General features: G+C 39.9%; 1 protein-coding gene across 4 annotated transcripts in view; it reads left to right on the forward strand.

Moving 5' to 3' along the window:
• The window catches only part of LOC149155848 (protein NUCLEOLAR FACTOR 1-like), a 305,921-nt gene that overhangs the window by 247,648 nt on the left and 30,868 nt on the right, over positions 1-27,405 (forward strand). For all 4 annotated transcript variants that reach the window (XM_089446065.1, XM_089446064.1, XM_089446066.1 and 1 more), the window contains 2 exons: positions 6,404-6,433; positions 6,848-6,942. In XM_089446065.1, the coding sequence (XP_089302191.1) occupies positions 6,404-6,433; positions 6,848-6,942 (125 nt within the window). The remainder of the gene's footprint in view (positions 1-6,403; positions 6,434-6,847; positions 6,943-27,405) is intronic.

Raw genomic sequence — 27,405 nt, forward strand, 5'->3', positions numbered from 1 at the left:
AAGAAATCCGGATCAGTGGTGCAACTGCACTAACGATCGAAGTGGGGGCATCTCGACATTGGCAGAGGGGTTTCTAGGAGGGAAATCGAGGCTCAGAGAGAGTCACACCAAGAACTTCCAGAAGGGAAGTAGAGGAGCAACGAAATGGCAGTGAACGGGGTAAGAGACCAGGACAGACTGTACAAAACCTCAAACTTCGTAGTCTGGAAGGCCAAAATCTTGTTCGTTCTAAACAGGAATCGTCTCAAGCACTTCGCCTTGAAGACGATAGCGATCCCAGTTGACCCGATTGAGAATGACAAGTATGAGGAGGAAATGGCGAGGGCCAAGAGCATCATCCTTGATGGGGTCAAGGACCATGTAGTACCACATATTGTCGAGAATGAAACGGCAAATGCGATGTGGGAGGCCCTGACGAAATTGTATCAACATACTTTCGTGCAGAGAAAGATGCTACTTGAAAATCAGCTGCAGTCATACTAGATGCAGAAGGGAGAACATATCGACACCTTCCTCGGTTGATTGAAGGAGATTCGAGATCCGCTGACTTCTATAGGGCCACGTCAAATCAAGAATTGATGGTGAGGACGGCCTTGAACGCAGTCTCAGAAGACTGGGAGGTATTTGTATAGAGCATACTGGATAGGTTGACCCTTCTAGATTGGGAGGAACTGTGGGCGACTCTTCGCCAATAAGAGATCAGAAGGCTGACCAAAGCGGGAAGTAGCGACAAAGGGGTTAGAATCAAGGAGGAAGAGGAGGATGTTGCCCTAGCATCTGAGGGAAAGCAGGAGAAACAGAAGGAGGAGGACCTCTCCAAGGTCAAATGCTTCCACTGTGGGGAATTGGGTCAGTATGCGAGCTAGTGTCCAAGGAAGAAGAGCAAGGGAGAGGCTTCTGAGACCAAGGCCGCGCCAACAAGGGTGGAGAAGGAAGTGGAGACAGATGATGACTATGCCATGAGTGCTCACATGGACTACAGGCGATGAGGGGACTCAAGTGGGGAGACATCGAGCTGTAGTCAGATGGACTACAGGCGATGAGGGGCAGGATCCTCGAGGTACACAGCCTCTTGGATTATACCTTGCTATGGGAGGATGTCAGTAGAGACAGATGCGGATGGAGCAACAGAGGGAGCTACAGTGCAGGAGTCCCAGGACAGCGTGAGGCAGTAGTGCAAGGTGCATGGAGTTGTTGCAGCAGCGTAGAGGTCAGAGAGGGAGCACTTGTCAGCTACAAAAGGAGTTTCAGCATCGAGGGTGTCTCTAGCCTGACAGAGATGTCAGAGTTGGGAGATCAGTTGCTAACTTCTCAGTAGCTGAGTTGTAGTGCGACAGTTAGCAGTGGCACTGTTATGGACAACACGATGCAACATGATGAGAGGGGTTGTCGTATAGATGCAACAGTGACAGTGGCAGGGCCATGGGTAGTAGCACATGATGCAACAGTGCAGAGGATGTTGGGCAACATGCTTAGCATCAGTTCAGTGACTGATGCCGGATGATCATGGTGATGCCCAGTGAGGAGTATTACTAGAGCAGAGTCCTCGCTAAGAGGGAGTGTCGATTTGGGGTAGCATCAGATGTGCTCAAGCCACGAAAATTGGTGGAGAGGCTAAAGCACATGAGATCTCCAATACCCAGAAATGGTTGGGCAGATTCTAAACACTTTGGGAGATATTAAAATAAATAATATTTTTAATGGAGTCCCTAAGTCTAAACTTAGGGAAAATAAGATATTAATGTGAATTAATATAAAACTGTGTTAGAAGGGTCCAAAGTCATGGATCAAGCCAAATCTATTCTTAGCCATTGATTAGAGATTTAATCTCGGTCGTTGACTTGTCAATGAGAAAAGTATAAGAGGAGGCTTGAGGGTCACTTGGAGAACACACTGAGTTGATCAAAATTCAATTTTCTAGGGTAGGGCTTGCTGAAGAAATCGAATGAGTGATCAGAGTTGCAGTTGAGGGGCAGTGAATAGAGAAGCAGAGAGACGGAGAGGGTACCGGGAGCATCAATGCAGAAGCCGGGAGAGAGGGATGCAGAGCCAGCTAGAGGCCACGCAAAGTTAGTCAGGGCCCACACAAAGGCAACAGCGCAGTGCCAGAGAGAGCCAGTGTGGGTGACGCAGAGGCTCTAGAGGCTGACGCAGGGTCTCCAGAGGAGACGCAGGGTCTCCAGAGGCGACGCAGGGCAAGTTGGGGTGACGTTGGGCTGACTTTGGGCTAGAGAGGCTGGCGCAATCCCTAGAGGCAGACGCTGGAGATTTCGTGTGGCAGATTGGAGCTAAGAGCCGTGGGATTGTTCATTTGATGTTTTAGATGGAATATTTGTCTCCGACTGAGAGGTACAACTACCAAGATCATTCTCTGTTGGGTGAGCCGGTTTGGCACCTAGATTGTATTCTAAAACTGCTTAATAATAAAACCCTCAGATAGCTACACTGGTTTTCCTGCGTTGGGTTTTTCCGGGGACATTAGTCCAAAAACAATGGTGCCACTTGTGTGCTTGTTTTTCCTTCAGTTGATGATCTGTAATGTGTTGAGCATGGACTTGTATTTATTTTCAGTGTTTACATGGTAAATAACTTGTTAATTAAACAGAACAAGTAGGTAGAAATAAATCAGAAAGTACATGAAGGATTTCTAACAATTAGACTTAGAAATTCGAATAGAAGCTTGGATATTGTTGATTTAGTTTATAGGGAGAGATGAAGTATCTTGGGTTGCATGCCTGTATGATGCTTTAGAGGACATTTGGTTGGCCTGTGATGATGTCTAGATCTCGAAGAGGGAGGGTATCGTATGTCTTGTGGAGCTCTGATCTTGGATACAATACCCAGATCGCTGTGGTTTGCTGTTAGAGTTGAAGCTTGATGGTACCTATAGTGGCAGATGCTTGGATAACACCTTAGTCCCAACCGGTTAGATACCTTGGTCAAGTATCTAATCTTTAACATTGCATATGCTATGAATCTTCATAGATCATATCATTTTGAGTACATCCTTGTACCTACGCATGTATTATTATGAATACCTCCTTAGTTAAGAGACAATGTTGAAGAATGTAACTAGTGTCAATCTTCATAATTGTATTTGAGTCATGATGTAATGTATTTGTCAAAAGAAAGAGAAATAAATTTTATTGTAAAAGATCAGTGTAGGGTAGCTGTTATGATTTCGAGGAGGGAGGCTCTGAAACGAAGCGAAGGCAAAATTTTGGAGGGTGGTTGTAGCCACTACAACACAAGTGTAACAACCAAAAGAGATCAAGGGGACATGAGCACAAACTAAGCCCGCACTTTCCGCCAAATCCCCCCATTAATCCATACCCAGAAGTATCCATGATAGGTTAACCCAATACTCAATTACCAAATGACAAGACATACCTTTAGATTTGGGAGGCCCACCTTCAAACATACAATCAATACAGGTGTGTGAGGGACCACATGGCTAGCTCAGGTGGCAGAGAAATGACAGAACGAGCTAGTAGGAGGCATCAAGGGGCTGCCCGCTGAGGCTCATCATGGAGAAAAATTTCTCTTGGGGAATCACCCACAAAGTGGTGGGTAACAGGTTTCATGCTTGGGTCATCATGTTTATAGGTCAAATCCTCCATTGTAGGCTTCTAAGTTTTATGTTGAGTCAATAAAGTCATTGTAAATTTTATTAGACCCTTATTGGGCTTTTGTATCATGTAAATAGATCTATTTTTGAGTTAAATAGGTCATTTGACACCTCCACACCAAGTCGTATGAAGATGAAGTCAGCCTACATTAGGGCAATTAGACCCCCATAAGAGGCCATATATAGACAAACAGTTCGATCCATTTGCTCACTCACTCAACAAGCTTGATATACAAGAAAGAGAGGCAAAAAAAGGTGCGAAATTCCAAGGAAAGGAAGAAGACTGAAGGAGAAGACAATGTTGAAGTTTTGGACCATCTTTCTCTGATACATGCGATGTTACTGGGCTATTGCTAAGGCTGAAATTTTGAAATCTATTGCAGGTCGAAGTTTTGTTGCTGGGGTCAAAGTTCTGCTGTTGGGGAGGATGAGATTTTGTTGTTGCCAGGTTGGAATTCTAGGTCGAAGTTGCTACTGGGAGAACATCACTTGAAGAAGAAGGAAGGGTTGACTTGGTGATTGGAGGAACTCTTTGTCTAGGTAAAAATAGTCTTGGATTATCTCATCTTGTCTTTGAATCTATTGAAGGAAGAGTTCTGACTGGGTTTTCCCCTTACAGGGGTTTTGCCTTGGCTGGCCCCCTACATCTTGTGTCTTTTGTTCTTGTGATCTTCATATACACATATATTGGTAATTGCTTGATGAAACATAATATAACAAAGAAGTAAAAGAAGCCAACATAATTCACAAGTAATTATCAAAGAAGAGTGATCAAACCCTAATTACTACTAGCATTGATTTCTCAACACTTCCTAGGCCTGAGATATCTTGGTCTTGTTCATCAAGCTTCTGAGGCCTCTCGGCCTCCTTCCTCCCAGCTTGTGGCGCTCCTGCAACTCGGCCCTCCTGTGGTCTTCCTGTAAGTCGACCCTCCCATAGTCTTCCTGTAACTCGACCCTCCTATTACTCAACCCTCCTTTACATTCTGCCTCAGAATAAACTTGTCCTTCTAATTCTATTTCATAAATTCGTCCTTTAAATTTTTCCTTAAAAATCTCCCTTTTTCGTGCATGTGAGCAAAAACAATAGTAGATGATGTTGATCCAAATTGTGGTCTAAGTGAGGAGGTCAAGTGGGTATATATAGTGATCTCATGGTGCCCCAAGGGGCACGTCTCTTCTTGCTAGGCCAACTTAAACAATTGGAGACGACTTGTACTTTTGGAGACAAAAATTAAATTCTAAATTCTAATTTTAAATTTCTTCTTTAGGGTCGACTTTAGTGAAGAATACCGCCCACAACTACCAAAATTCAACAATCTCTTTTGGCATCAGATTATGAGATTCCCCTGAGTCTAGCATGTAATTATGCAAAGTTTGATCAAAAGTCTTAATATTGTCATAGAAAGGTGGAACATGGTTTTCTTCTCTTTCAAGATAGGGCACAACAAGGACCCTAGGATAATCATCTTGTTGAGCCAAGAGGCTTATTCTACAACCTAGTGTGAAGGTGATGTGTAAGTATGTCTGTCCATCTTAAAATAAAAATAAAATATTATCTAAATAGAAAAGCAATGTCGACTATAATAAGAAAGAAAAAAAATATGCCATGCATATTTAAGTAGTTATCCATATGACCTAAGTAATTTCATGTAAAGTAATTAGAGTAAAATTATATATGTAAGATATTTAAACCTTATACTTTTCAAAAAAAAATTAACACGTGGTATCAATTTCATATATATCTATATATAGAAAAAAATATATTAAAATAAAATATTTTAATGTTGTATTGAATAAAATATCCAATGTAAGCTATGAATAAAATGTTTTAATATGAATTAATATTGACCTATACTTAAAATAATATGATAAATTTCTCAATGCACATGTTATGTAATGTCTATAACATTCAAAAATACAATTTAGACAATAAAAAATTACACATTGCTTTTTGCACTCTAAAATATGTTTGCACCTGAAGAAATTTGATCCCTCTCAGCTCATGTTAGATCCATGGTTAAGATGGATCTATGCTGCTATATTAATTGGATCAGTGAGTGTTGCGTGGTTGGGTTCTTGTATGTTCGAAGGTTTACCAATAAATTTATTTACATCCTCTTTGAAAGCAGGTATTTTTACAATTTCATTGAAGGGAACAAGAATCTTAAGTTTATTTAATTCATGCATCAAATTAAAAGAATTAGGGTACACTAGGGGTCCTTGATGAACTTCTTTATTTTGAGTACTTTTCTTTTACTAACCTTTCGGTGATTATGTATCCTTGTTGGAATCTCCATGAATCATGATTACACTATCTTGGGTCTTGAGAAGTATTGAAACTTATTTCACTGCGTTCATTGTATATGTCATGACTTATGATCAATTTGGTCCCTTCTGGATGATGTCTGTGTCAATAGAAAGTGCCATCTTTGCTTTTTTAATTTAAAATTTACTTGCTTAAAGGTTTAGGTGACATGAGATAGCATGTGGTTAGATATTTTGAACTATCTGACTTTCTGACCAGACTAGAAGGCACTGGAATTAACTATAATTTAGTGTTCTTCCAGGTGTTCTCAAACAGTAAGCTCTCCGTTTCTTTTATTTCCTTTTATGGGTTTGTATAAAAATTAAGGCGGAAGCTTTTTAATTTGAGGTTTACTTGTTTAGAGGTTTTGGTGACACGAGATTGAAGGTTGTGAGGTATTTGATCATATCTAACTTTATGAAAAGACTACAAGGCTCTGGAAGTAACTGCATTTTAGTGATCTTGCAGGTGTTCCCAAAAATCAAGGATCCACTTCAGGTATGCCATGATTGTGCTTTAATACAGAATTCTATCTATTCTGTATCTCTACGCTATATTTCTTATACTCCATGAGTATTCCATGGAATCTGAAATTCTTACTGTAACTCACAATTCATCATCCTTCATTTTGTTCTTGGTATGGTATATTTTGTATTATTTATATTTCTTAGCATAGTCACATGCCTACCCAGGTCTAATTCCAATGTTCTATTTAGTTTTATACTTCTTCCTTGGTAGTGTAAGTAGTTGAACCAAAGTTCATGGATTTGACTGTTCATACCTAAAGCCAGTTGATAGCAACAGAATGAGATTCTAAGTTTTCTATAAGTTATGCCTGCTTGCAAATCTTAACAATTTTTTATTTCCTTTCTTAATGCAAAGTCCTTTCAACATTTTTGTTTAATTATGCAGGGTGGTATCATGGTATTTATAAGTTCGTACTTTGACTTTGTTCGGCTACGAAATTACATGAAATCTCAGGACACCTCATTTTGCTTGGTTGGCGAGTAAGTATCGCTTTTATAGTTTAATTTACTTTCCTATTTGGATTGCTTTTATTATGTCTTTTTTCTCCAGAATGCAGTATGTTTCTAAGTCACTTTTAAGTGTTGATGTTTGAATTTGAGGACAATGAAATTGGAAAAGTTATGTCATGGAAAAGAATATGGTAAAATTTCCCATTAAGTTTGGAAAAAAGATTTAGGCAATTTTGTTATAACTTCAGATATTCAAACAAAAAGCAAATACAAATATCGTTCAACTTCAAATTTGACCCAAAAAAATATTAAAATGTCAAGACTAAAGATTGTCATGTTCAACACCTTTATTTTAAAAGCTTTATGAAAATAATGTACCTGGCCAATTAAACTCACCATTAAATTATTCATTCTTGAGGTTCAAAGAAATTTGGGACAGTAACTAAGGTTTGATTCAATTTTATCAGGACGAGACCGAACCAGTCTGAACCGGTCAGTTTGACCGGTTTGAGGCCAAAACCAGAAGCCTAGTATTTGACCGTATTGCCTTACAAATGCTATGCAATTCATGGTAATGTTAAATTCTTAAAGTAAAAGGATGAAAATGACTCAACTTAGGTTATTTGAGAGTGGTTTTGACCTCATTGGATTTCATATGGAGAAAGTAGAATTTTATATCTCACTCAAAATCCAATAGACATAACAATTTTCCAGGATTTTAGGATTGGGGGGATTGCAACTCTCCATTGGATTTTGTCATGTACAAGGGTGTGGAACTAGTATTTAATCAAGAGCACCAAGCCCTCTATGTACCTTGATGTTAGTGACATTGGTTATTGAACTCCTGTATCATGAGCCCACTAAAAAAAGTACCCATCGCTTAAATAAAACACTGACTTGACATGCTACACTTTTTTTCATGTTATTTTAATTCACTTTTACTTAAATTTTTAACATTACCATGAACTGATACAGAATGTTTGAGAGGGGTTTTGACCTCATTGGATTTCATATGGAGAAAGTAGAATTTTAGATCTCACTCAAAATCCAACAGATTTCACTGTTTTACAGGATTTTAGGATTGGGGGGATTTCAACACTCCATTGGATTTTGTCATGTACTGTCGAGAAATCTAGGGGCAACAAGTGTAGGTGATTTCTCTTACTTGATAACTGTTTGTGATGTGATTTTACTTCTTTATATTAGCTTCTTCTTTTCACTTGATTGTTATTAGTGTTTTCTTCATCAAACAACTACCAAATCATAAATAACAATGAGACAAAGGACACAAAATATAGGCAATCAGCCAAGGCCAAAACCTCTCCAACTGAGAGGAAAACCCACAAGAATTATTCTCTTCTTATAGAACTTTAATTGACGAATTCCAAGGCCTATGATCCTTGACCAAGACCCTCCAAGACCAAGTCAAACCTTGCTTCTAGCAAGTTCTGCAATTTTGACTTACCAAGCAGATTCTTCTGGAACTTCAACTTGCCCAAAAAATTCTTCTGCAACTTTGACTTGCCCAACAAACTCTTCTGCAACTTCGACCTGCCCAGTAAATTCCTCTGCAACTTCGACCTACCCCACAAATTCTTCTGCAACTTCGAGCTGCCCAATGAATTCTTCTGTCCAACAAATTTCTTTGCCCAACAAATGTAGAAACCCTAACACAAGAGAGAGAGAGAGAGAGAGGCCCAAAAACTTTGATCCAATTCTTCTCCTTCTTTCTTGTCCTTTTCCAGCTTCTATCTTGAGAAGATCGATGTTGCTTGATTGATTCTCCAAATGGGGTCAAGTTCCTTCTTATTTATAGGCTTGTGAGGGGTATGAATTGCTATCTTTAGGCTGACTTGTCCCTTCATGTAGGACGACTTGATCTTTGCATCATGACGAGGTCTTGGAGGGTCTTTTGACTCTATTTGATTCAAATAAATTCTTTTTGCAATATGTAACATGCCCAAATGGGTCTTCAATACATGATAATGACTCAATTGACTTGTAGAATAAATAACAAGTCCTAGAAGCACTCAATGGGTGCTTGACCTAAAAATAAGTTTCTCTTGAGCATGAAACCCATGCCTCAAGTATTAAATCATGATTACATATGTCATTATGAAGACTAAACCTAGTTATATATTTCAACACTCCCTCTTAACTAGGGAGGTATTCATAATCTATACAAGGTACTTGGACATTCTCAATCTAAAGAATTCTCATCAGAAGAGTCAGATTGGTAACCCATCTGTATAGCGTCATATCATCCAACATTGTTACATAGCAAGGCCTTGACTAACAACTCTATCTCTCCACAAGATCAGAGCACAAGGCTGGCGAGACCAATGATTTATAGACACCATCATCATTGTCTCTCAAGGAGCATACCTCACCCGGGTGTTCACATGGTATGTCCTGCCAGGACTATTCTTATTTTGGATTCCTAGTCCTCAAAAAATATTGGTCCTCTACGACTACTCTTATCTTGGATTCCCCACCACATCCTTGAAGAGTATCAGATGCTAGATGCTTACCCAATCCTCCATTCTTTCTTCCAAAGTGAAGACAAGAATGGTGTGCCTATCTCTCCCTCTTAACTAGGGAGGATATACCCATTCCTATGAAGGAATGTACCCATTCCTATAAAAGGAATGTACCCAAGCTCCTTCTCAACCAGGGACTTGTTCAAGCTCCCTCTTAGCTAGGGACTTGCTTCCAAGTTCCTTCTTAACCAAAAACTTGCTTCTGGCTCCCTCTTACCTAGGGACCTACTTGCAGCAACAACTATCTTTTCTTTGGTGGAGATCATCGGATCTTCAACTGCTTGTATAGCTCCTCCATTCGATGTCATGAATTTTGTCTTTATCTTTATGGAGGCTTCATTTGTTCGTAGGGCATCGACCATCCATCACTTTCATTCACAAACCATGTCAGTCATGCCATCCTTCTTTTCATCGGAAAGTGATATTCTACTCTGCATCTGGCTTTTCTTCATACTGCTACCTCTTCCAAGTCATGTTTCCTTTTGAATCTTTCATCCAACCACATGAATGCGTAGTTGTAGGTGACATCTACAACCCTCTTTCGATAGCCCTATGATAGCCCATCCATATATTGTTCAAAATAAAAAATTGTTGAGAAATCAATACAAGTAGATTAGGGTTTGATTCCTCTTTCTTGATAATTACTTGTGAGTTATGTTGGTTGCTTTTACTTCTTTATTATCTTATCTTTCATCAAGCAATTACCATATTATGTGTATGAAGATCACAAAACAAAAGACACAAAATGTAGGCACTATGCCAGGGAAAAACACCCCTCGAGGGGAAAACCCAGTGAAAAATTCTCTTCCTTCAATAGTATTATTTGAGACTCTTCAACCTAGACCAAACCTTCTCTCCACACCAAGTCAACCTTCCAGATGTTCGACCCTTTTGCAGCATCACTTCCACCCTAGCAACTTCAACTATGCAACAACTTATGACATCAGGCAGCAACTAGTAACAACAACACTTGGAAGACTTCGATCTCCCAAACTAGGGCACGAAACAGAGGGAGAGTAGCTCCAAAACTTCGATTTTCTTCTTCTCCTTAGACTTGACCCAAATCGCACTTCCTTTAGACTTCTTTGATCCACTTCACACTTCTCTGGCTTCCTTAGAGATATCGAACTAGCTTGAGATGTGATGCTTCCAAATGAATTCGACTTACTTCTATTTATAGGTTCCAAGTGAGGTTGAATTGGTGTCGTCCTTAGGCCGACTTGGTGTGGAGGTTACATAATTTATATTTGACTAAATAGTAAACCTTTTTACATGATTCAAGAGCCTAAGAAGGGTCTTTTTAAATGTATAATGGCTCTATAGACTCAATATTAATCCTAGGAGTCCACAATGGGGACTTTGACTAATATAATGATGACCCAAACATGAAACCCATGCTTTAATAAGTCATTGATACAATAATAAAGTTATTTTCTTTATTATTTTGACAAGTACAGTTCATGATGACTCATATACATTAATGAAGACCGAACCTAGTTACATTTTCCAACACTCCCTCTTAACTAGGGAGGTATTCATAATATACAAATACAATGGAAGATCTCGAACAATATGAACAATGAAGACTTTAGGCACCATAATGCCATGGACTAGATTCTTGATCAGGGCAATCTATCTATTGATCTCTCATCAATTTAGGCACCGCAATGCCACAAACTAGATTCTTGCCCAGGGCAATCTATCCATTGGTCTCTCATCAATTTATGCATTGTAGTGGCACGCACTAGATTCCTGACCAGGGCAATCTATCCAAGTGGGAATAAGGTGGAATCAAGCTTTCAGCCTCTCTAGGTACCATCAGGCTTACTTGCTAACCACCAACCCAGGGACCTAGGTGCATATCCATGGTCAGAGCTCTACGACCCACGCCACCCTCCCTACTTTGGGACCTAGACATCAACACAAAGTGCCGACCAGATGTCCTCCCAGGCAATGCTTCACTCACAAAGCCTCAACAAATCTCTTCCAATCTCTTATCATCAATACAATCAACAATATCTACTAAACCAAGCATGTTCCTTAGATATTCAAACTTCTTATTAGGAAGAGCCTTTGTTAGTATGTCTGCTACCTGTTCATCTATTGAGACATACTCCAACTTCACAATCCCATCCTGCATCAGGTTTCTAATAAAGTGGAACTTATTGTTGATATGTTTCGTTCTAGCATGAAACACGAGATCTCCAAACATCTTGATACAACTTTGATTGCCTCAATTAATCACAGATTCACAGTAGGACCTAGAGACTTCTTGAACAAATCTTTCAGAAGCTTCCTTAACCAAATAGCCTCCTTTCCTATTTCACATGCAACCACATATTCTGCCTCAACACTACTTAAAGCAACGAGATCTTGCTTCCTACTCATCCATGAGATTATAGTAGCTTCCAAACTAAAACATCCTCCGGTAGTGCTCCTTCCATCGGTCTCACTGCCACCCTAATCAGAATCTATGAAGCCAATTAGCTTGAATTCCTTACTATCATACTTTAGGCAGTGATGTATAGTTCCATGAAGATACTTCAATATGTGTTTGGTAGCTATCCAGTGATCATGACGAAGCTCCAATTGAAATTGACTAAGAATGTTCACTGCAAAACATATATCTGGCCTAGTATTTACCAGAAACATTAGGGAACCCATCGACTGCCGATAGGAGGTAGGATCCATGCGACTAGAGTCAAAGCCCCTCAACTTCTAGAGATTGGTGATCATAGGAGTAGTCATCGGCTTGGAATCCATCATCCCAAATTTCTGCAACAACTTGATGCTGTACTTTCCTTGCCCCAAATATATCTCCCCAGGCCTCTGCCATACTTCTAAACCTAGGTAATAGTGCATTAGTCCTAGATTCTTCATTTCAAATGCAGCTGCCAACATCTTCTTGCATTTTTGAATTCTTCGCTCCACACCTGTGATGAATAGATCATCCACATATAGTAGAACAATGACGGGCTCATTATTCACGACCTTGATGTAGAGATTCAGATCAACAAAACTCTTTACAAACCCAATTCTAAGCAGATATGCATCCATCCTTGCATACCATGCCCTAGGTGCTTGCTTCAAACCATATAGGGCCTTCTTAAGTCTGCAAACATTGGAGTCCCTGCTATTAACTTCAAAGCCTTTAGGTTGTTTGATATACACTTCCTCATGGTCCCATTCATAAATGCGGTCTTCACATCCATTTGATGGATATTCCAACCCATTGTAGTAGCCAATGAAACCAAAGATCTAATGGTAGTGTACCTTGCTATAGGTGCAAAGGTTTCTTCCTAATCAATGGCTTCCTTTTGAGAGAAACCCCTTGCAATGAATCTAGCTTTGTACTTGTCTATATTTTCATCAACAACATGTTTGATCTTATAGATCCATTTGGAGGTGACAATCGATTTGTTACTAGGTCTAGGAATGGTTTCCCAGACCCCATTCTTCATGATGGATTGATATTCTTCCTGCATCGCTTTCTTCCTCTTGATGAGTAGCTTCCTTGAATGTAGATGGTTCAACTTCAATTAACTTCGTCATATATGCAGCATAACCAGAGTATCTCTTTGGTCTTTTACTTTCCCTGAAGGTTCCTTTCGTAGCTTCATGTCCTTCAACATCTTCTGATGTAATTTTTAACCAATTTGGCCTTTTCCTTGTGGTTGGGATGACCATAGATTGAATAGGATTACTTGGTCCTTCTTCTTCTTCTTGATTTGTAGTAGGGTTTTCATGATGATCTTCTTCTTCTTCAAATATGGGAACTTATTCGTCATCAGAATAAATAGGAATTTCCTTAGATTTTTTGTAGGCTTGATTTTCATCGAATATGACATCCCTTCTCACTTTAATATGTCTTTCTTCCTTAATGTAGACTCTATATGCTTTTGAGGAGAGACTATATGCGAATATTCCCTTGATACTTGTAGAGTCCAACTTCTTTCGCTTGTCCATTGGAACATGGATGTATGTTGGACTTCCAAAGATTCATAGGTGATCCACATTCGGCTTCTTTCCTGTGAATACTTCTTCAGGTGTTATATTATTAAGACTTCTATGAGGACTTCTATTTTAAATGTACAGGACTCTCATTGTTGCTTCTCCCCATAAGAATACTGGTAGGTCTCGATCAAGGAGCATAGTTCGAAATTCCAATGCCTTCTTCAATTGACCTATTCTTCCTTTTGACCACTCCATTTTGTTCAGGATAATAGGGAACAATGAACTCCCTCTTAATTCCTACTTCCTTACAATATGCAATCAATTCCTTAGAAGTGTATTCCCCACCATTGTTGGACCTTAGAGTTTTTATCTTTCTTTTGGTTAGGGTTTCCACTTTGGACCTAAACTCTTTGAACTTTTCAAATACTTCATCTTTTGTTTTGAGAAGGTAGAGCCATGTCTTTCTAGAATGGTCATCAATGTATGTTACATAGTAGAGATGACCTCCAAGTGATTTGTTAAACATGGGCCTACACATCAGAATGGATGGGGTCTAATATCTCTTTAGACCTAGTTTCACTATTCGGAAATGAATTTCTTGTATGTTTTCCCAAAGAGCATCCCTTGCACACTCCTTTATGATCTAACTTCATATTGGGGATGCCATGAACCAATTGACTGAGAGTAGGGATTGTGAAAATTCGGTGACCGCGAATCCTACTGTAGCAACTGATAATGTTTCTTCTATTTGTTAAATTAATCAACCAAAAAATTTGCAGTTTCCTACGGCAAATATCAAAACATATACACTAAACCTTCACAAAATAAATACTGTGGAAGAAATAAAAACATTGGAAGAAGAGTTGCACTCACACAATAAAACACCGTTATTTTTGGACCAATGTCCCCGGAAAAATCCAACTTGGGAAAACTGGTGCAGTAGTTGAGGGTTTTATTATTATGCAGTTGTAAATCTGAGTACAAATCTATGGATGCTCAAATCTAGCAATCCATACAGAGAAAATGATTGATAGAAGTCTAGTGAGAAAAATCTCACTTCTACCAGTGATCTGACATTGACCTTAGGTCAAGATGAGCTGCTCCTTGCTGTCTCTCCATCACCCGGCTCAAACCAACGTCTCTCTCTCTTTTGATCTGGTGCTGCTCTGGAAACTCAAGCTTCCTGGTCTCTGGGCTCTCACTCCGGATCCTACCACTAAATCTCGGCTTCTCCTCAGCAAAATACAGATCTCCCTTTGAAGCTTTGTGCTGCCTCTCTGCACTACGTCAACCTCTCTGTGGAGTACGTTGTCTCTCTCCTATGCACTCACCAGACTGGAAAAACTTTCTTTCGGCCTTATTATCCCTACGCCTCTGTCACTGCTTCGACTTTACTAAATCACCTCCGACAACTCACAATTGCTATTATGGAAATTGATTTCCCAGCAAAACCAAATTTCTGGTGGCTCCAAGTGTGTTCTCCAACCCCCATCAAATTTCTTTTTATAATCTCTCATTGAGACGTCAACGACCAAGATTAAAACATAATCGATGACTAATATTAACTAGAACTCGATGCATGTCTTCTTCTAGAAGGTTTCACCATGACTTAATTAATACCCTTTAATTAATCAGTTTTCCTAAGTTTAGACTTGGGCACCATTAAAAAAAAGATTAATTATTTTAATTAAGTCGTCTCTAGGTGGAATTTCTAGAAAAGATTTATGGGTTTTGGAGAATACATTTATTCTAGCCTCTCCACCAGATTTCATGGCTGGAACACATCCGATGCTACAAAAATCAGCACTCCCTCTTAGTGAGGAATGTGTTCTAGCGCTGCAACCCACTGAAGAAACACCCTGTCTTTGTACCACCTCCTGTTACGCTGCTGATGTCTAGTTACTACTGGCCCTGTTGAACTGCCACCAACATTGCATCTGCACTGCAACTCCCTCTCCATTTGTTGTTGTTGCAACTGTAACAATTGCAACTGAAAAGCATCCAAAATATTGAACCAACTGTGGTCAGTATGATGCATCTGTTACCCGAGTCCTGACTGCTGCTAGACTCTGCGCCGTCACTGAAGCCTTTGCGCTATTGTTGACTCTGCACTGTACCAACTGCGATGCTGCCAACTTTTCTCTGCGCTGCTCAGTATCTGACCGCTCTAGCTACTGCATCTGTTACTCTGGCACCTGACTGAACCAACTGCCACTGATCCATCCTGCTACTGAATGCTATGGGCTCCTGTAGCAAGGTATTGATTCATGAGGTGGATCTCCTCAAGAATCTTGCCCATCTTGTAGCTCTCTGGGGCTGCAAAACCAAATCACCCCACCTCACTCCTGAAGGTATCTCGGTGATCGTGGAAAACTCTTTCTCCAATCTGGAGGATAGCTTGTCGATCTTTGCATGAGCTACCACCTGGTCTTGCTTCTCCTCCTTGTCGTTCTCCCTGAGAGGACATTGGGTGCTGTAGTGGCCAAGCTCACCACATTTGAAGCATTTCGCCTTGGAAATGTCCTTCTTCCTCCTGCGCTTCTCCTGCTGCGCCTTGGATGCAAGGGCCCCATCTTCCTCTTCCTTTACTTGCTTCGACCCACTGCTGCTGTTGTTGCCAGTGATAGTGGTCTTCACCAAATCTCGCCTCATCTCTTCCTGCTGCAGATCAACCCACATACGATCCCCATCTGGAAACTTTTCTCTGCCAAAAATACTCTAGACGAAGACTTGCCACTCTTTGGAAGCACTGTTGAGGGCAAACTGCACCAACTTTGTAGGCTAAGGCGCTGACCATACTGTAGATAACTGATCTCGGATACCCTGAAGTCTAGTATGGAAGGCGTCTATATGCTCCCCTTTCTGCATCCTTGTGCATCTCAGCTTCTCCTCAAGATACACCTTCTGCTGCTCGGAATATCCTTCGTACAACGTAGCAAGTGCTTCCCACATCTATCAGGCAGTATCTTTGCTAGCTATGTGAGATACCACATGATCTCGAACCCCATTGAGAATCAACCTCTTTGCTTTTTCCATCTCTTTCTTGTACTTGTTAAGCGGATCTCCATTTGTGGGTACAACTACCACACTATCGATATAAGTCTTGAGATCATGTTCATTTAGAAGGCAGGAAATTCTAGCCTTCTAGATCACATAGTTGGAGGCTCCCTCCAACCGATCTTGATCTCTCAACCCTGCTGATGCCATATCTAAAAAATGGCGAACTCCTCTTCTCCTCTGCGCAGCTGCTGCCCAGCTATTTTCACTCCCTTCTGGAGTGGATAACTCTGCACACAACTACTGCTGCTCTGCTAGGAAAAATTCAAACTTCTGGGCTAGAAGTCCCGCGAGGAAATAATTCCCACAGTGTGTGATCTTCCTCCCTCCTGAGGCTATTTTGCACTAGCAAATTGCTACAAAATATCTGTGTCCCAGTTGAAGATCTGCTCTGCAAGGAAATTGTTGCTACTCCCTCTGCCTTTATCAATCTTCGATCTAGAAAATTTAGTCTCTGTCGACTCTCCAAAGAAATAATTTTCCTCAAAAACTGACCCTCTTGGCCCAAGGGATTGCGTTGCCTTAGAGGGTTTCGAACTATTGCCTCTGCAGAGATTCATATTGCATCCATCCTTCTGTGCTGAGCTCTTCGGCTTACGTCTGTGCTTTGATACCATGTGAAAATTCGGTGACCCCGAATCCTACTATAACAACTGATAATGTTTCTTCTATTCGTTAAATTAATCAACCAAATTATTTGCAGTCTCCTACGACAAATATCGAAACATATACATTATAACTTTCACAAAATAAATACGACGGAAGAAATAAAAACACTGGAAGAAGAGATGCATTCACACAATAAAACACCGTTATTTTTGGACCAATGAGCCCGGGAAAACCCAACATGGGAAAACCGGTACAACAGTTGAGGGTTTTATTATTATGCAGTTGTAAATTTGAGCACAAATCTATGGATGCTCAAATCTAGCAATCCATACAGAGAAAATGACTGACAAAAGTCTAGTGAGAAAAATCTCACTTCCACCGGTGCTCTGACACTGATCGTATCTCAAGATTAGCTGCTCCTTGCTGCCTCTGCGTCACCCTACGCAGATCTGCATCACCCAGCTCAGACCAACGTCTCTCTCACTCTGCTGATCAACTGTTGCTCTGGAAACTCGATCTTCCTGGCCTCCGGGCTCCCACTCCGACTCCTGCCACTGAATCTCGACTTCTCCTCAGCAAAATATGGATCTCCCTCTGAAGCTCTGCGTTGCCTCTCTACACTGCGTCAGCCTCTCTGTGGGGTACGCTGTCTCTCTGCGATGCACTCACTGGATTGGAAAAAATTCCTTTTGACCTTACTATCCTTGCCCCTCTCACTGCTTCGACTTTACTGAATCACCTCTGACAACTCACAACTGCTACTTTGGAAATCGATTTCCCAGCGAAATCGAATTTCTGGTGGCCCATGTGTGTTCTCCAACCCCCATCGAATTTCTTCTTATAATCTCTTGTTGAGACTTCAATGACCAAGATTAAAACATAATCGATGACTAAGATTAACTTGAACTCGATCCATGTCTTCTTCTAGAAGATTTGACCATGACTTAATTAATACCCTTTAATTAATCTATTTTCCTAAGTTCAGACTTAAGCACCATTAAAAAAAAGATTAATTATTTTAATTAAATCGTCTCTATTTGGAATTTCCAGAAATGATTTCTGGGAGTTGGAGAATACATGTATTGTAGCCTCTCCACCAAATTTCGTGGCTAGAACACATCCGATGCTACAAAAATCAACAGGGATGACCTTATAATGTAGATGACCATACCTCCTACACCATAGCTCAATGGGATTGATTTCCATATGAACCAAAGCTTGAGGAGGTGGTGTAATGACTCTATAAAGGCTTCCTTCATGAACTACAATAAACCTAGCTTTATCAATGCTAGAGTCTTTTTCCCGAACCAATAATTTTCCATCAGCAAAAACAACTCTATCCCCTTTATCTTCTAAACAAGAAATAGAAAGCAAATTCTTTTTCAAACCTGGAACATATAATATGGTGTTGAGGTGCAGCTTTGATCCATTTTCCAGCTTCAACAATGTTGATCCCAGGCCTCTAACAACATAGCTTTTGTTGTCACCCAATTCCACTGCATGAGAAGATGGTTTCTTTTATAGTGCATGAAGTTGTTTACTTTCTCTTGTCATGTGTCTTGACGCTCCACTATCAATGATCCATGCATTGTCATCACTAAGAGAACCTATAAGAGAAGCCAAGAATCCTTGACTTTTGACCTTGTTGAATAAGTAGTAGATGACCTTCGTGATCCAGCTTCTAGCAGTGTTGATACCCATTTTCATGTAGTTTATCAAGGAGGGAGAATCAATGCCAACAAAGTGATCTTCAACTTTTTTTGACCTTAGCTCCGATTCCATGTTGAGAAATCAATAAAAGTAGAGTAGGGTTTGATTCCTCTTTCTTGATAATTACTTGTGAGTTATGTTGGCTTCTTTTACTTCTTTATTATCTTATCTTTCATCAAGCAATTACCATATTATGTGTGTATGAAGATCACAAAACAAAAGACACAAGATGTAGGCACTATGCCAGGGAAAAACCCACCTCAAGGGGAAAGCCCAGTGAAAAATTCTCTTCCTTCAATGGTATTCTTTGAGACTCTTCAACCTAGACCAAACCTTCCCTCCACACCAAGTCAACCTTCCATATCTTTGACCCTTTTGCAGCGACACTTCCACCCCAACAACTTTGACTATGCAACAACTTATGACTTCAAGCAGCAACTGGCAGCCACAACACTTGGAAAACTTCAAACTCCCAAACTAGGGCACGAAACAGAGAGAGAGTAGCTCTAAAATTTCGATCTTTTTCTTCTCCTTAGACTTGACCCAACTCACACTTTCTTTAGACTTCTTTGACCCACTTCACACTTCTCCAACTTCCTTAGAGATATTGAACTAGCTTGAGATGAGATGCTTCCAAATGAATTCGACTTCCTTCTATTGATAAGCTCCAAGTGAGGTCGAATTGGTGTCCTTAGGCCGACTTGGTGTAAACCTTTTATATTTGACTCAATAGTAAACCTTTTTACATGATTCAAGAGCCTAAGAAGGGTCTTTTTAAATGTACAATGATTCTATAGACTCAATATTTATCCTAGGAGTCCATAATGAGGACATTGACTAATATAATGATGACCCAAGCGTGAAACCCATGCTTTAATAAGTCATTGATACAATAATAAAATTATTTTCTTTATTCTTTTGACAAGTACATTTCATGATGACTCAAATACATTAATGAAGACCGAACCTAGTTACATTTACCAACAAAAATGAACATTATAAACTACCTTTTGTGATGGCCCTTCATCATGACATCTACTTGTTGCAACATCAACAATCCTGCATAAATATTGACACATCTCCAAAATATTCAATTGTCAAGGGTCTTCTTTCTTTTCAAACTTTCCCAATCTCCTCATATCTTTTCCATGGAGATATTGTGGCCAATTCTTCTAGTCATTGGATGTTGATTGCAGTTTCTAGGTGGCCATAGTTGCATCTTTCATGATCTCTTATTTTCTTTATTTACATATTTTCATAGTTACTTCATCTTTGCCAACCACCTAGTATTTCATATGAGGACATATTATGTGAACCATGCCTTCAATGCATCGTTTAAACAGTAGAGAACCCTTTCTTTTGATCATACTCATGAGGTAGAGTATCGATCCCAGTTATCTGCAACTATATGATGACATGACCTAACTTATCAAACATATGCATACATACCTCTTTTCTTCTTTTGGTCATCTAGACTTCCTTCAACAACTTTCTTTCCTTGATTGAGAGTATTTCAACCATCTTGACATGCTGCATTCCTTTGTCATCATACCATCATTCTTCCAAATAGTGAATCCCATCCAAGGTGGTATTCTTGGGAGCCACTTGCTTCTTCCAAGAGATGAACCTTCTAATGAAGATTCCAGCGAGGATCTTGATTATCCTTCATCCTGCAAATGCTCCTTTCCAATGATGTATGATGAGTTCTATACTAGATGACTTTCTTCTATCCATAAGTACTACTTATGCTTCTAATGAGGTTACCAAGAGCTACTTCCTTCTAATGATGACTGCCACAGTCTTCTACTTCAGCTATCTTTCAAGCTTCTTTTGATGTCATGAGCTCTTGCTTCCTTCGTATGCTATGATGCCATCTCCTAAAATGATGCATCCTATCATGCTTCTAATGCTTTCTACTATGAAAGCTATACTTTACAAAACTTGAAAAGAACCAGGTGGAGAAGATTATCTCAATCATAGTAGAGATCTTTTACTTCCTCCTCCTTTGATTTCTTCTTTTCAGCTTCTTCCACTTCTTCAGTGATATGGGCTTCTTCCCTTCCTCTTTTGTTGTTGTCCTTCTTGAGTTTGGGACAATCTCTCTTGTAGTGCCCATATTCTTGATATCCATAGCATTGAACCTTTGCCATATTCTTCTTCCTTTTTTGAGGACCAAATTTTCCAAACTTTCCTTTTCTCTTTGCCATGGCAGCAAACGCTTGTGTTTTCTCATTTGATCCTACATCAATTTTTGCTCTTTAGTCTGGTTTCTTCAATTTTGCATAATGAGCATAGCTCATTGAACACGGTAGCCTCCTTTCCATAGATGCTTGATGTAAAGTTGCCCCATTCCTCTGGTAGTGCATTGAGCACTATAGTTGTCATTTCCTTATCAGAAATTATTTCTCCCAACTCTTGTAGTTGATCTCTAATTTCTGATATCCTCATAAAGTATGAGGCTATTCCTTCTTTTGATATCTTCATCTTATAGAGTTCTTGTCTTAATGATATCACTTCTCCTGCAGTACTTACTGAGAATAATTCTACAAGTTTGTCGTATATTTCTTTTGATGTCTTCTACTTTGATACTAGGGTATGGGGGGATCCTTTGATATCCTTTGAGCCCTTACTTCCCCTTTCATATACTTTGCTAGAGCTTGAGCTTCATCCTTTGGAGGTTTAGTGATTGTACCCTTAACATGTTCAACAACTTCATTCTCTATTAGGATCAAATCCGTCCTCTTCTTCCATGCAAGAAAGTTTGATGACCCACCCAATTTGTTGCTTTCCTTGCAAAATGAAGTCATTTTAACAGATTTAGACATATATATGAAGATACTGACTTGTTAAGTGAAGATGCTCCTTGATGTTAATATCTTCAACTTGATAACTGTTTGTGATGTGATTTTACTTCTTTAGATTAGCTTCTTATTTTCACTTGATTATTATTAGTGTTTTCTTCATCAAACAACTACCAAATCATAAAGAACAATGAGACAAAGGACACAAGCTATAGGCGATCAACCAAGGCTAAAACCTCTCCAACTGAGAGGAAAACCCACAAGAATTCTTCTCTTATAGAACTTCAATTGATGAATTCCAAGACCTATGACCCTTGACCAAGACCCTCCAAGACCAAGTCAAACCTTGCTTCCAACAACTTTTGCAATTTCGACTTTACCCAGTAGATTCTTCTAGAACTTCGACCTGGCCGACAAATTCCTTTGCAACTTCAACCTGCCCAACAGAATCTTTGGCAATTTCGACTTGCCCAACAAATTCTTCTGCAACTTCGACCTGCCCAGCAAATTATTCTGCCTAGCAAATGTAGAAACCCTAACATGAGAGAGAGAGAGAGAGAGGCCCAAAAACTTTGATCTAGTTCTTATCCTTTCTCATCCTTTTCCAACTTCTATCTTAGAAGATTGATCTTGCTTGATTGATTCTCCAAATGAGGTCAAGTTCCTTATTATTTATAGGCTTGTGAGGGGTACAAATTGTGATCTTTAGGCCGACTTGATCTTCGCATCATGACGAGGTCTTGGAGGGTCTTTTGACTCAAATAAATTCTTTTTACAATATGTAACATGCCCAAATGGGTTTTCAATACATGACAATGGCTCAATTGACTTGTAGACTAAATAACAAGCCCTAAAAGCAGTCAATGGGTGCTTGACCTAAAAATAAATTTCTCTTGAACATGAAGCCATGCCTAAAGAACAACAATAATAACTCTTCTTTTTTTTCTCTTTTCATTAAATACATAAGATAATGATTACATATGTCATTATGAAGACCGAACCTAGTTACATAGTTCAATAGGTATGAGGGTATGGAATTAGTATTTAATCAAGAACACCAAGCCCTCTATGTACCTTGATGTTAGTGGCATTGGTTGTTCAACTCCTCTATCATGAGCCTACTAAATAAAATACCCATCTCTCAAACAAAATATTTACTTGACATGCTACGATTTTTCTATCTTATTTTAATGCTTAGAGGGTAATATTGATGACGAAGACCCCAATATAGGCAATGATTTTGATGATACGTGGGTATTTGTTGTAGCGTTTAATTTTTTTGGATGCTAGAGGCCATGTAGAGCTTGTTTTTTGATGTATTTTAAGTTTAGAGATGGATAGCACTTGGTGCTATTTTGGTTATGTGCACCCTTACATCCTATATAAATGAGAAATTTTGCTTATTTGTGTATAAATGGTTTGGATTCATGTGGATGCACATGAATATATATGCTTTTCTTTAAAATTTGAATATTTTATGTGTTTTTGGTTGATTGATTTTTTGGTTTGGTTTTTTACTGGTTCCAATCTATTTTTGATCGGTTCCCGCTTTGAGGGGTCTACTGGTTCGATGACTGGTCCGATTCTTACAACATTTGTTTGATTAGTGATAAGGAACACATCTTATTAAAGATAAGTCGATGTTTGACTTTGTTAAAATATTACAATGGATCATTAATTTTCTATCTTATTTTGGATGAGGAAAAGGTATATATTATGGTGGCGCTTTTTCAATGTTACACAAGGACACATCCATGAGGGTAGGGGATGCAGTCCCCATGCTCGTTGTGCTCGTAGGATAAGGGTACTCCAAGGGGGTTGTTCCCAAGGGCTATTGCTATTCACCATGTTCTAAGCCAATTATTGGGTTAGTGCCCTTTCCATCCTATCTGTTGGATGGGAATAAAGTGCTATCTAGTGGACAGGGTGGAAAGTGAACTAAACCAATCATTGGCTTAGTGCATGGTGCACAGAGATAGCAATTCCCCCACACTCCCTTTTGACAGAACACATCAAAACATGTGAGGGAACAATTCCATTAAAACAAAAATTTTCCTACATAAAAACAAATTCACTGAACCTCAAGCCGAATTGAAATCCAAACCTAAAGGAAAACTAATTCGGCAAATAAGTTCATTGTGCTTCATCCAAATTTTCTAAAAGTCCTTTAAATTTGGCTTGAATTCACATAATCATTAAATAAAAAAATATAAAATGCAAAGAAACCCTAGTTGTCTACTAGTTCCACTTCCTGCTCGTGTTGGTTTGCTTTTCTCATAGCTTGATGCTCTCTTCAGGCTTAGAGTCAAGTCACTGTTCGGTGCTTTCTCATACCAAAGCACGATTACTCCATAATTTACTCTCACACCAGGGCGTGTTGCATGATTTAGAGCCTATAGGAAAGGATATTTAACCTTATGAATTATTATTATATTTCATTTTTAACATTTATCTTCACAAATTGTTATTATATTCCTTAAATTTTATTACATATATATCTTTAAATTGTGAAAGGGTTACATGTTTCTCGAACTAAATGTTGAATTTTATGCCAAATTTTGTCACCAAAAATTATACTGTTGAAGTTTTGTGGAACTTTAAGCTCATTGAACTCAAACTAGTGCACTTAGCCCAAAAATTTGTTCTCGCCCATCCCCCAATTTTGAGAATGTCAGTTTGCCGTTTTAAAACAAGCAAAAAAAATAATAACTTTTTATAAATTAGACATTTTAACCTATTACTTAATTTTCCTTTTAGCCATATTTTCATGTTCTTCAATTATGAGATTTCTATGTTACACTGTTAGAGGGTTCAAGTGTTGGTGTGATGTGTTGAAGAAGACCGTGGTTGAGTGAGTTGTGTGCACTGTGCTCTAACTTCTGTGAGCCATGACTCTGTGTGGGTGCAACAATGTGTGGGACAACATATGAGGGAGAGTTGAGTCCTCTGCCCTGTGATTGTTGGTTGCTGTGAAATGGAGACCACGTTGTTGGATGTTGTGGACTGTTGGACAATGAGCATCTAGATGTTAAGGATTGCTAGAACAATGAAAACCTTTCTGCATGATATTTATTATTGTAGGTACAGTGAATGCTTAATGCCTCAAGCATTTGCCATATTATGTTGTTGGTGTTACCGCTCAATTTAGCAAGGGTCCTAAGAGGGGTTCCAAAGGGACTACCACTAGATCAAGTGGGAACAACGGGACAAGAACCCACTCTCACCTCAGTCGATGTCCCCTACTCTTTACGGACTTTCACCGATTGGAGGAGTTCTGGTATAAGGAAATCACTAGGAATGATGAATCAATTGTGAAAATTTTTGAATCTAACAAACCAGAAATCCTACTGCAGAAAATTGATTTACATTACCTACTTGTTTTCTTTATTTAACAAGTTATTTTCAGAAATGTTCAGAAAATATCAATGTAATTACACTACAGCCTACACCACTATACAGATCAAGTGCTGAAAAATAAATGAGACAACCATGCAAAGGACACACTTATTTTTGGACTAAACGTCCCTAGAAAAACCCAATGCGGGAAAACTGTTGCAACAACTCTAAGGGTTTTATATTATTAAGCAAAAGTTTTGAATACAAATGCCGGTTGCCCTCCCGACAAACAAGTGACAGAGAAATACAATGGCGGAGAACTTGAGTGAGTTTTACCTCACTGCACTCGGTAGAATCCGGCTGATCTAGCAGCAGAACTGGCTGGCCCCGTCTACAACTTCGTTGCCCCTTCACAGTAACTGTGCAGGCCTGCATAGAGCTCTTTAAGTCTCCGCGTCAACACTTTTGCCTACTACGTTAGCTTTCCCGGTTGTTCCGGCGGCTTCCTGACTTTCTGCATGGAAGGCAGTTCTTCCTCTGCGCTGGCCCTCCTAGCTTTGCGTTAAGGCTGCGTGGGCCCAGAGTAACTTAGTGTCAGCGCTCCTGACTACTGTGCTGCCTCCACAAGCTTCTCTCCACCTCTCTATCTGTATACCCGAATTATCACTGCCCCTCAACTGTAAGATTTGCCCAATCGATTTAACTCCTAAGAACTTCTCACCTCAGAAAATCAATTTCCTTAATCTCGCTGTGTTTGTTCTCCAAATGACCCTAAACCTTCCTTTATTTCCTATTAAGAAATCAACGGACGTGATCTAATCTCTAATCAATGACTAAGATTAAATTAGACTTGATCCTCGTCTCTTAGAAGCTTCTCACCCATATTTTCATTAATACCCATTAATATTTTAATTTTCCTAAGTTTAGACTTAGGAACCCCTTTAAAAATATTAATTATTTTAATAAAATACAATCCAGGTGGAATCTCTGGGTCTTGGAGGTCTCATGTGTTCTAGCCCCTCCACAAATTTCAGAGCTAGAACACATCCGATGTTACCCAAAAATCAGCACTCCCTCTTAGCGAGGAATGTGTTCTAGCAATACTTCCCAGTAGAAGTATCACACTGATCCACGACATCGGTCCTCTATGCTGCTGATGCTCGGCCTGCTGCCCTTCATCCACAACATTACCACTATCACTTCTACATCTGTACTGCAACTCCCTCTCAATATGCTGCATCATGCTGCCCATAACACTGCCACTGCTAACTGCTGCATTGCAACTCAGTTGCTAAGAAGTAAGCAATTGAAAAGCCACCCAAAAGTTGACATGTTGGTTAGTCTGGATGCCCCATGATGCTGAAGCTACCTCTGCTGATAATCTGTGTTGACCCTCTAATGCTAATGCACTGTTGTTGTATCTACTATGTGCCTCCCGCACTGCTACAACCCTCTACTGCGTTGCTTCAGAGTTTGGCACTCTAGCTCTGCCATTGTCGCTCCATCATCCCTCGCACCAACTAATTCCCGTCACTCTGCTACTGTCATTAAGGGCTCCTGTAGCCGTATGTGATCCAAGAGTTTGGGCACCTCAAGGATCCTGCGCGCTTACTGTAGTCCTCCCGACTACAGCTCAATATCACCCCACATCTTCTCTAGAGGTGCATGAGCACTCATCACGCAATCATCATCATCACCCTCTTTGTTAGCCTATGCTGGAGCAGCCTTTGAATCAGACTTCTTTTCTTTGCCCTTCTTCTGAGGGCACTGAGTGGCGAAATGACCCAGTTCTCCACATCTGAAGCATCTGAATATGGATGTATCTTTCTTTTTCCTCTTCTGCGATCCTTGCTGCCTCGTTGATGCGAGTGCTACATCCTCCTCTTCCTCCTTCTTGGCTCTTATCCCTTTGCCGCTGCTTCTCGCCTTGGTCAACTGTTTGATCTCTTCCTGTCAAAGAGCTGCCCACATCTCCTCCCAACTGGGGAGAGAAGCCCTGCCCAAGATGCTCTAGACAAAGGTTTCCAATCTTCAGTGACTGCATTCAGGGCAGTCCTGACCATGAATTCAGGATTTGGTGTAGACCCTACGGAAGTTAGCTGGTCTCAGATCCCTTGCAACCTGAGAAGGAAGGGATCAATTTCTTCTCCCTTCTGCATCTGATACTGTCTCAGTTGACTCTCAAGCAACATCTTTCGTTGAACGGAAGTTCCCTCGTACAAGGTGGTCAAGGCCTCCCACATTTCCCTTGCTGTGTCCTTCTCAACAATATGTGGGATCACATGATCCTTGACCCCGTCCAAGATCATGCACTTCGTTTTAGCTTGAGCCTCCTCGTACTTCTTGAGAGGATCAGCATCAATCGGAACGAAAACCATCTTCAAGGCATAATCCTTGATGCGATTTTTGTCTTAAACTACCAGGATCCCGGCTTTCCAGATGTTGAAGTTTCTAAGTCTAAGAGTTAGAAACCCTCCATGTACTTT

Source organism: Pinus tabuliformis, chromosome 9, assembly GCF_031772625.1.
Source record: "Pinus tabuliformis cultivar Carrire ecotype Pingquan chromosome 9, CPIR1, whole genome shotgun sequence".
Lineage (NCBI taxonomy): Eukaryota > Viridiplantae > Streptophyta > Pinopsida > Pinales > Pinaceae > Pinus > Pinus tabuliformis.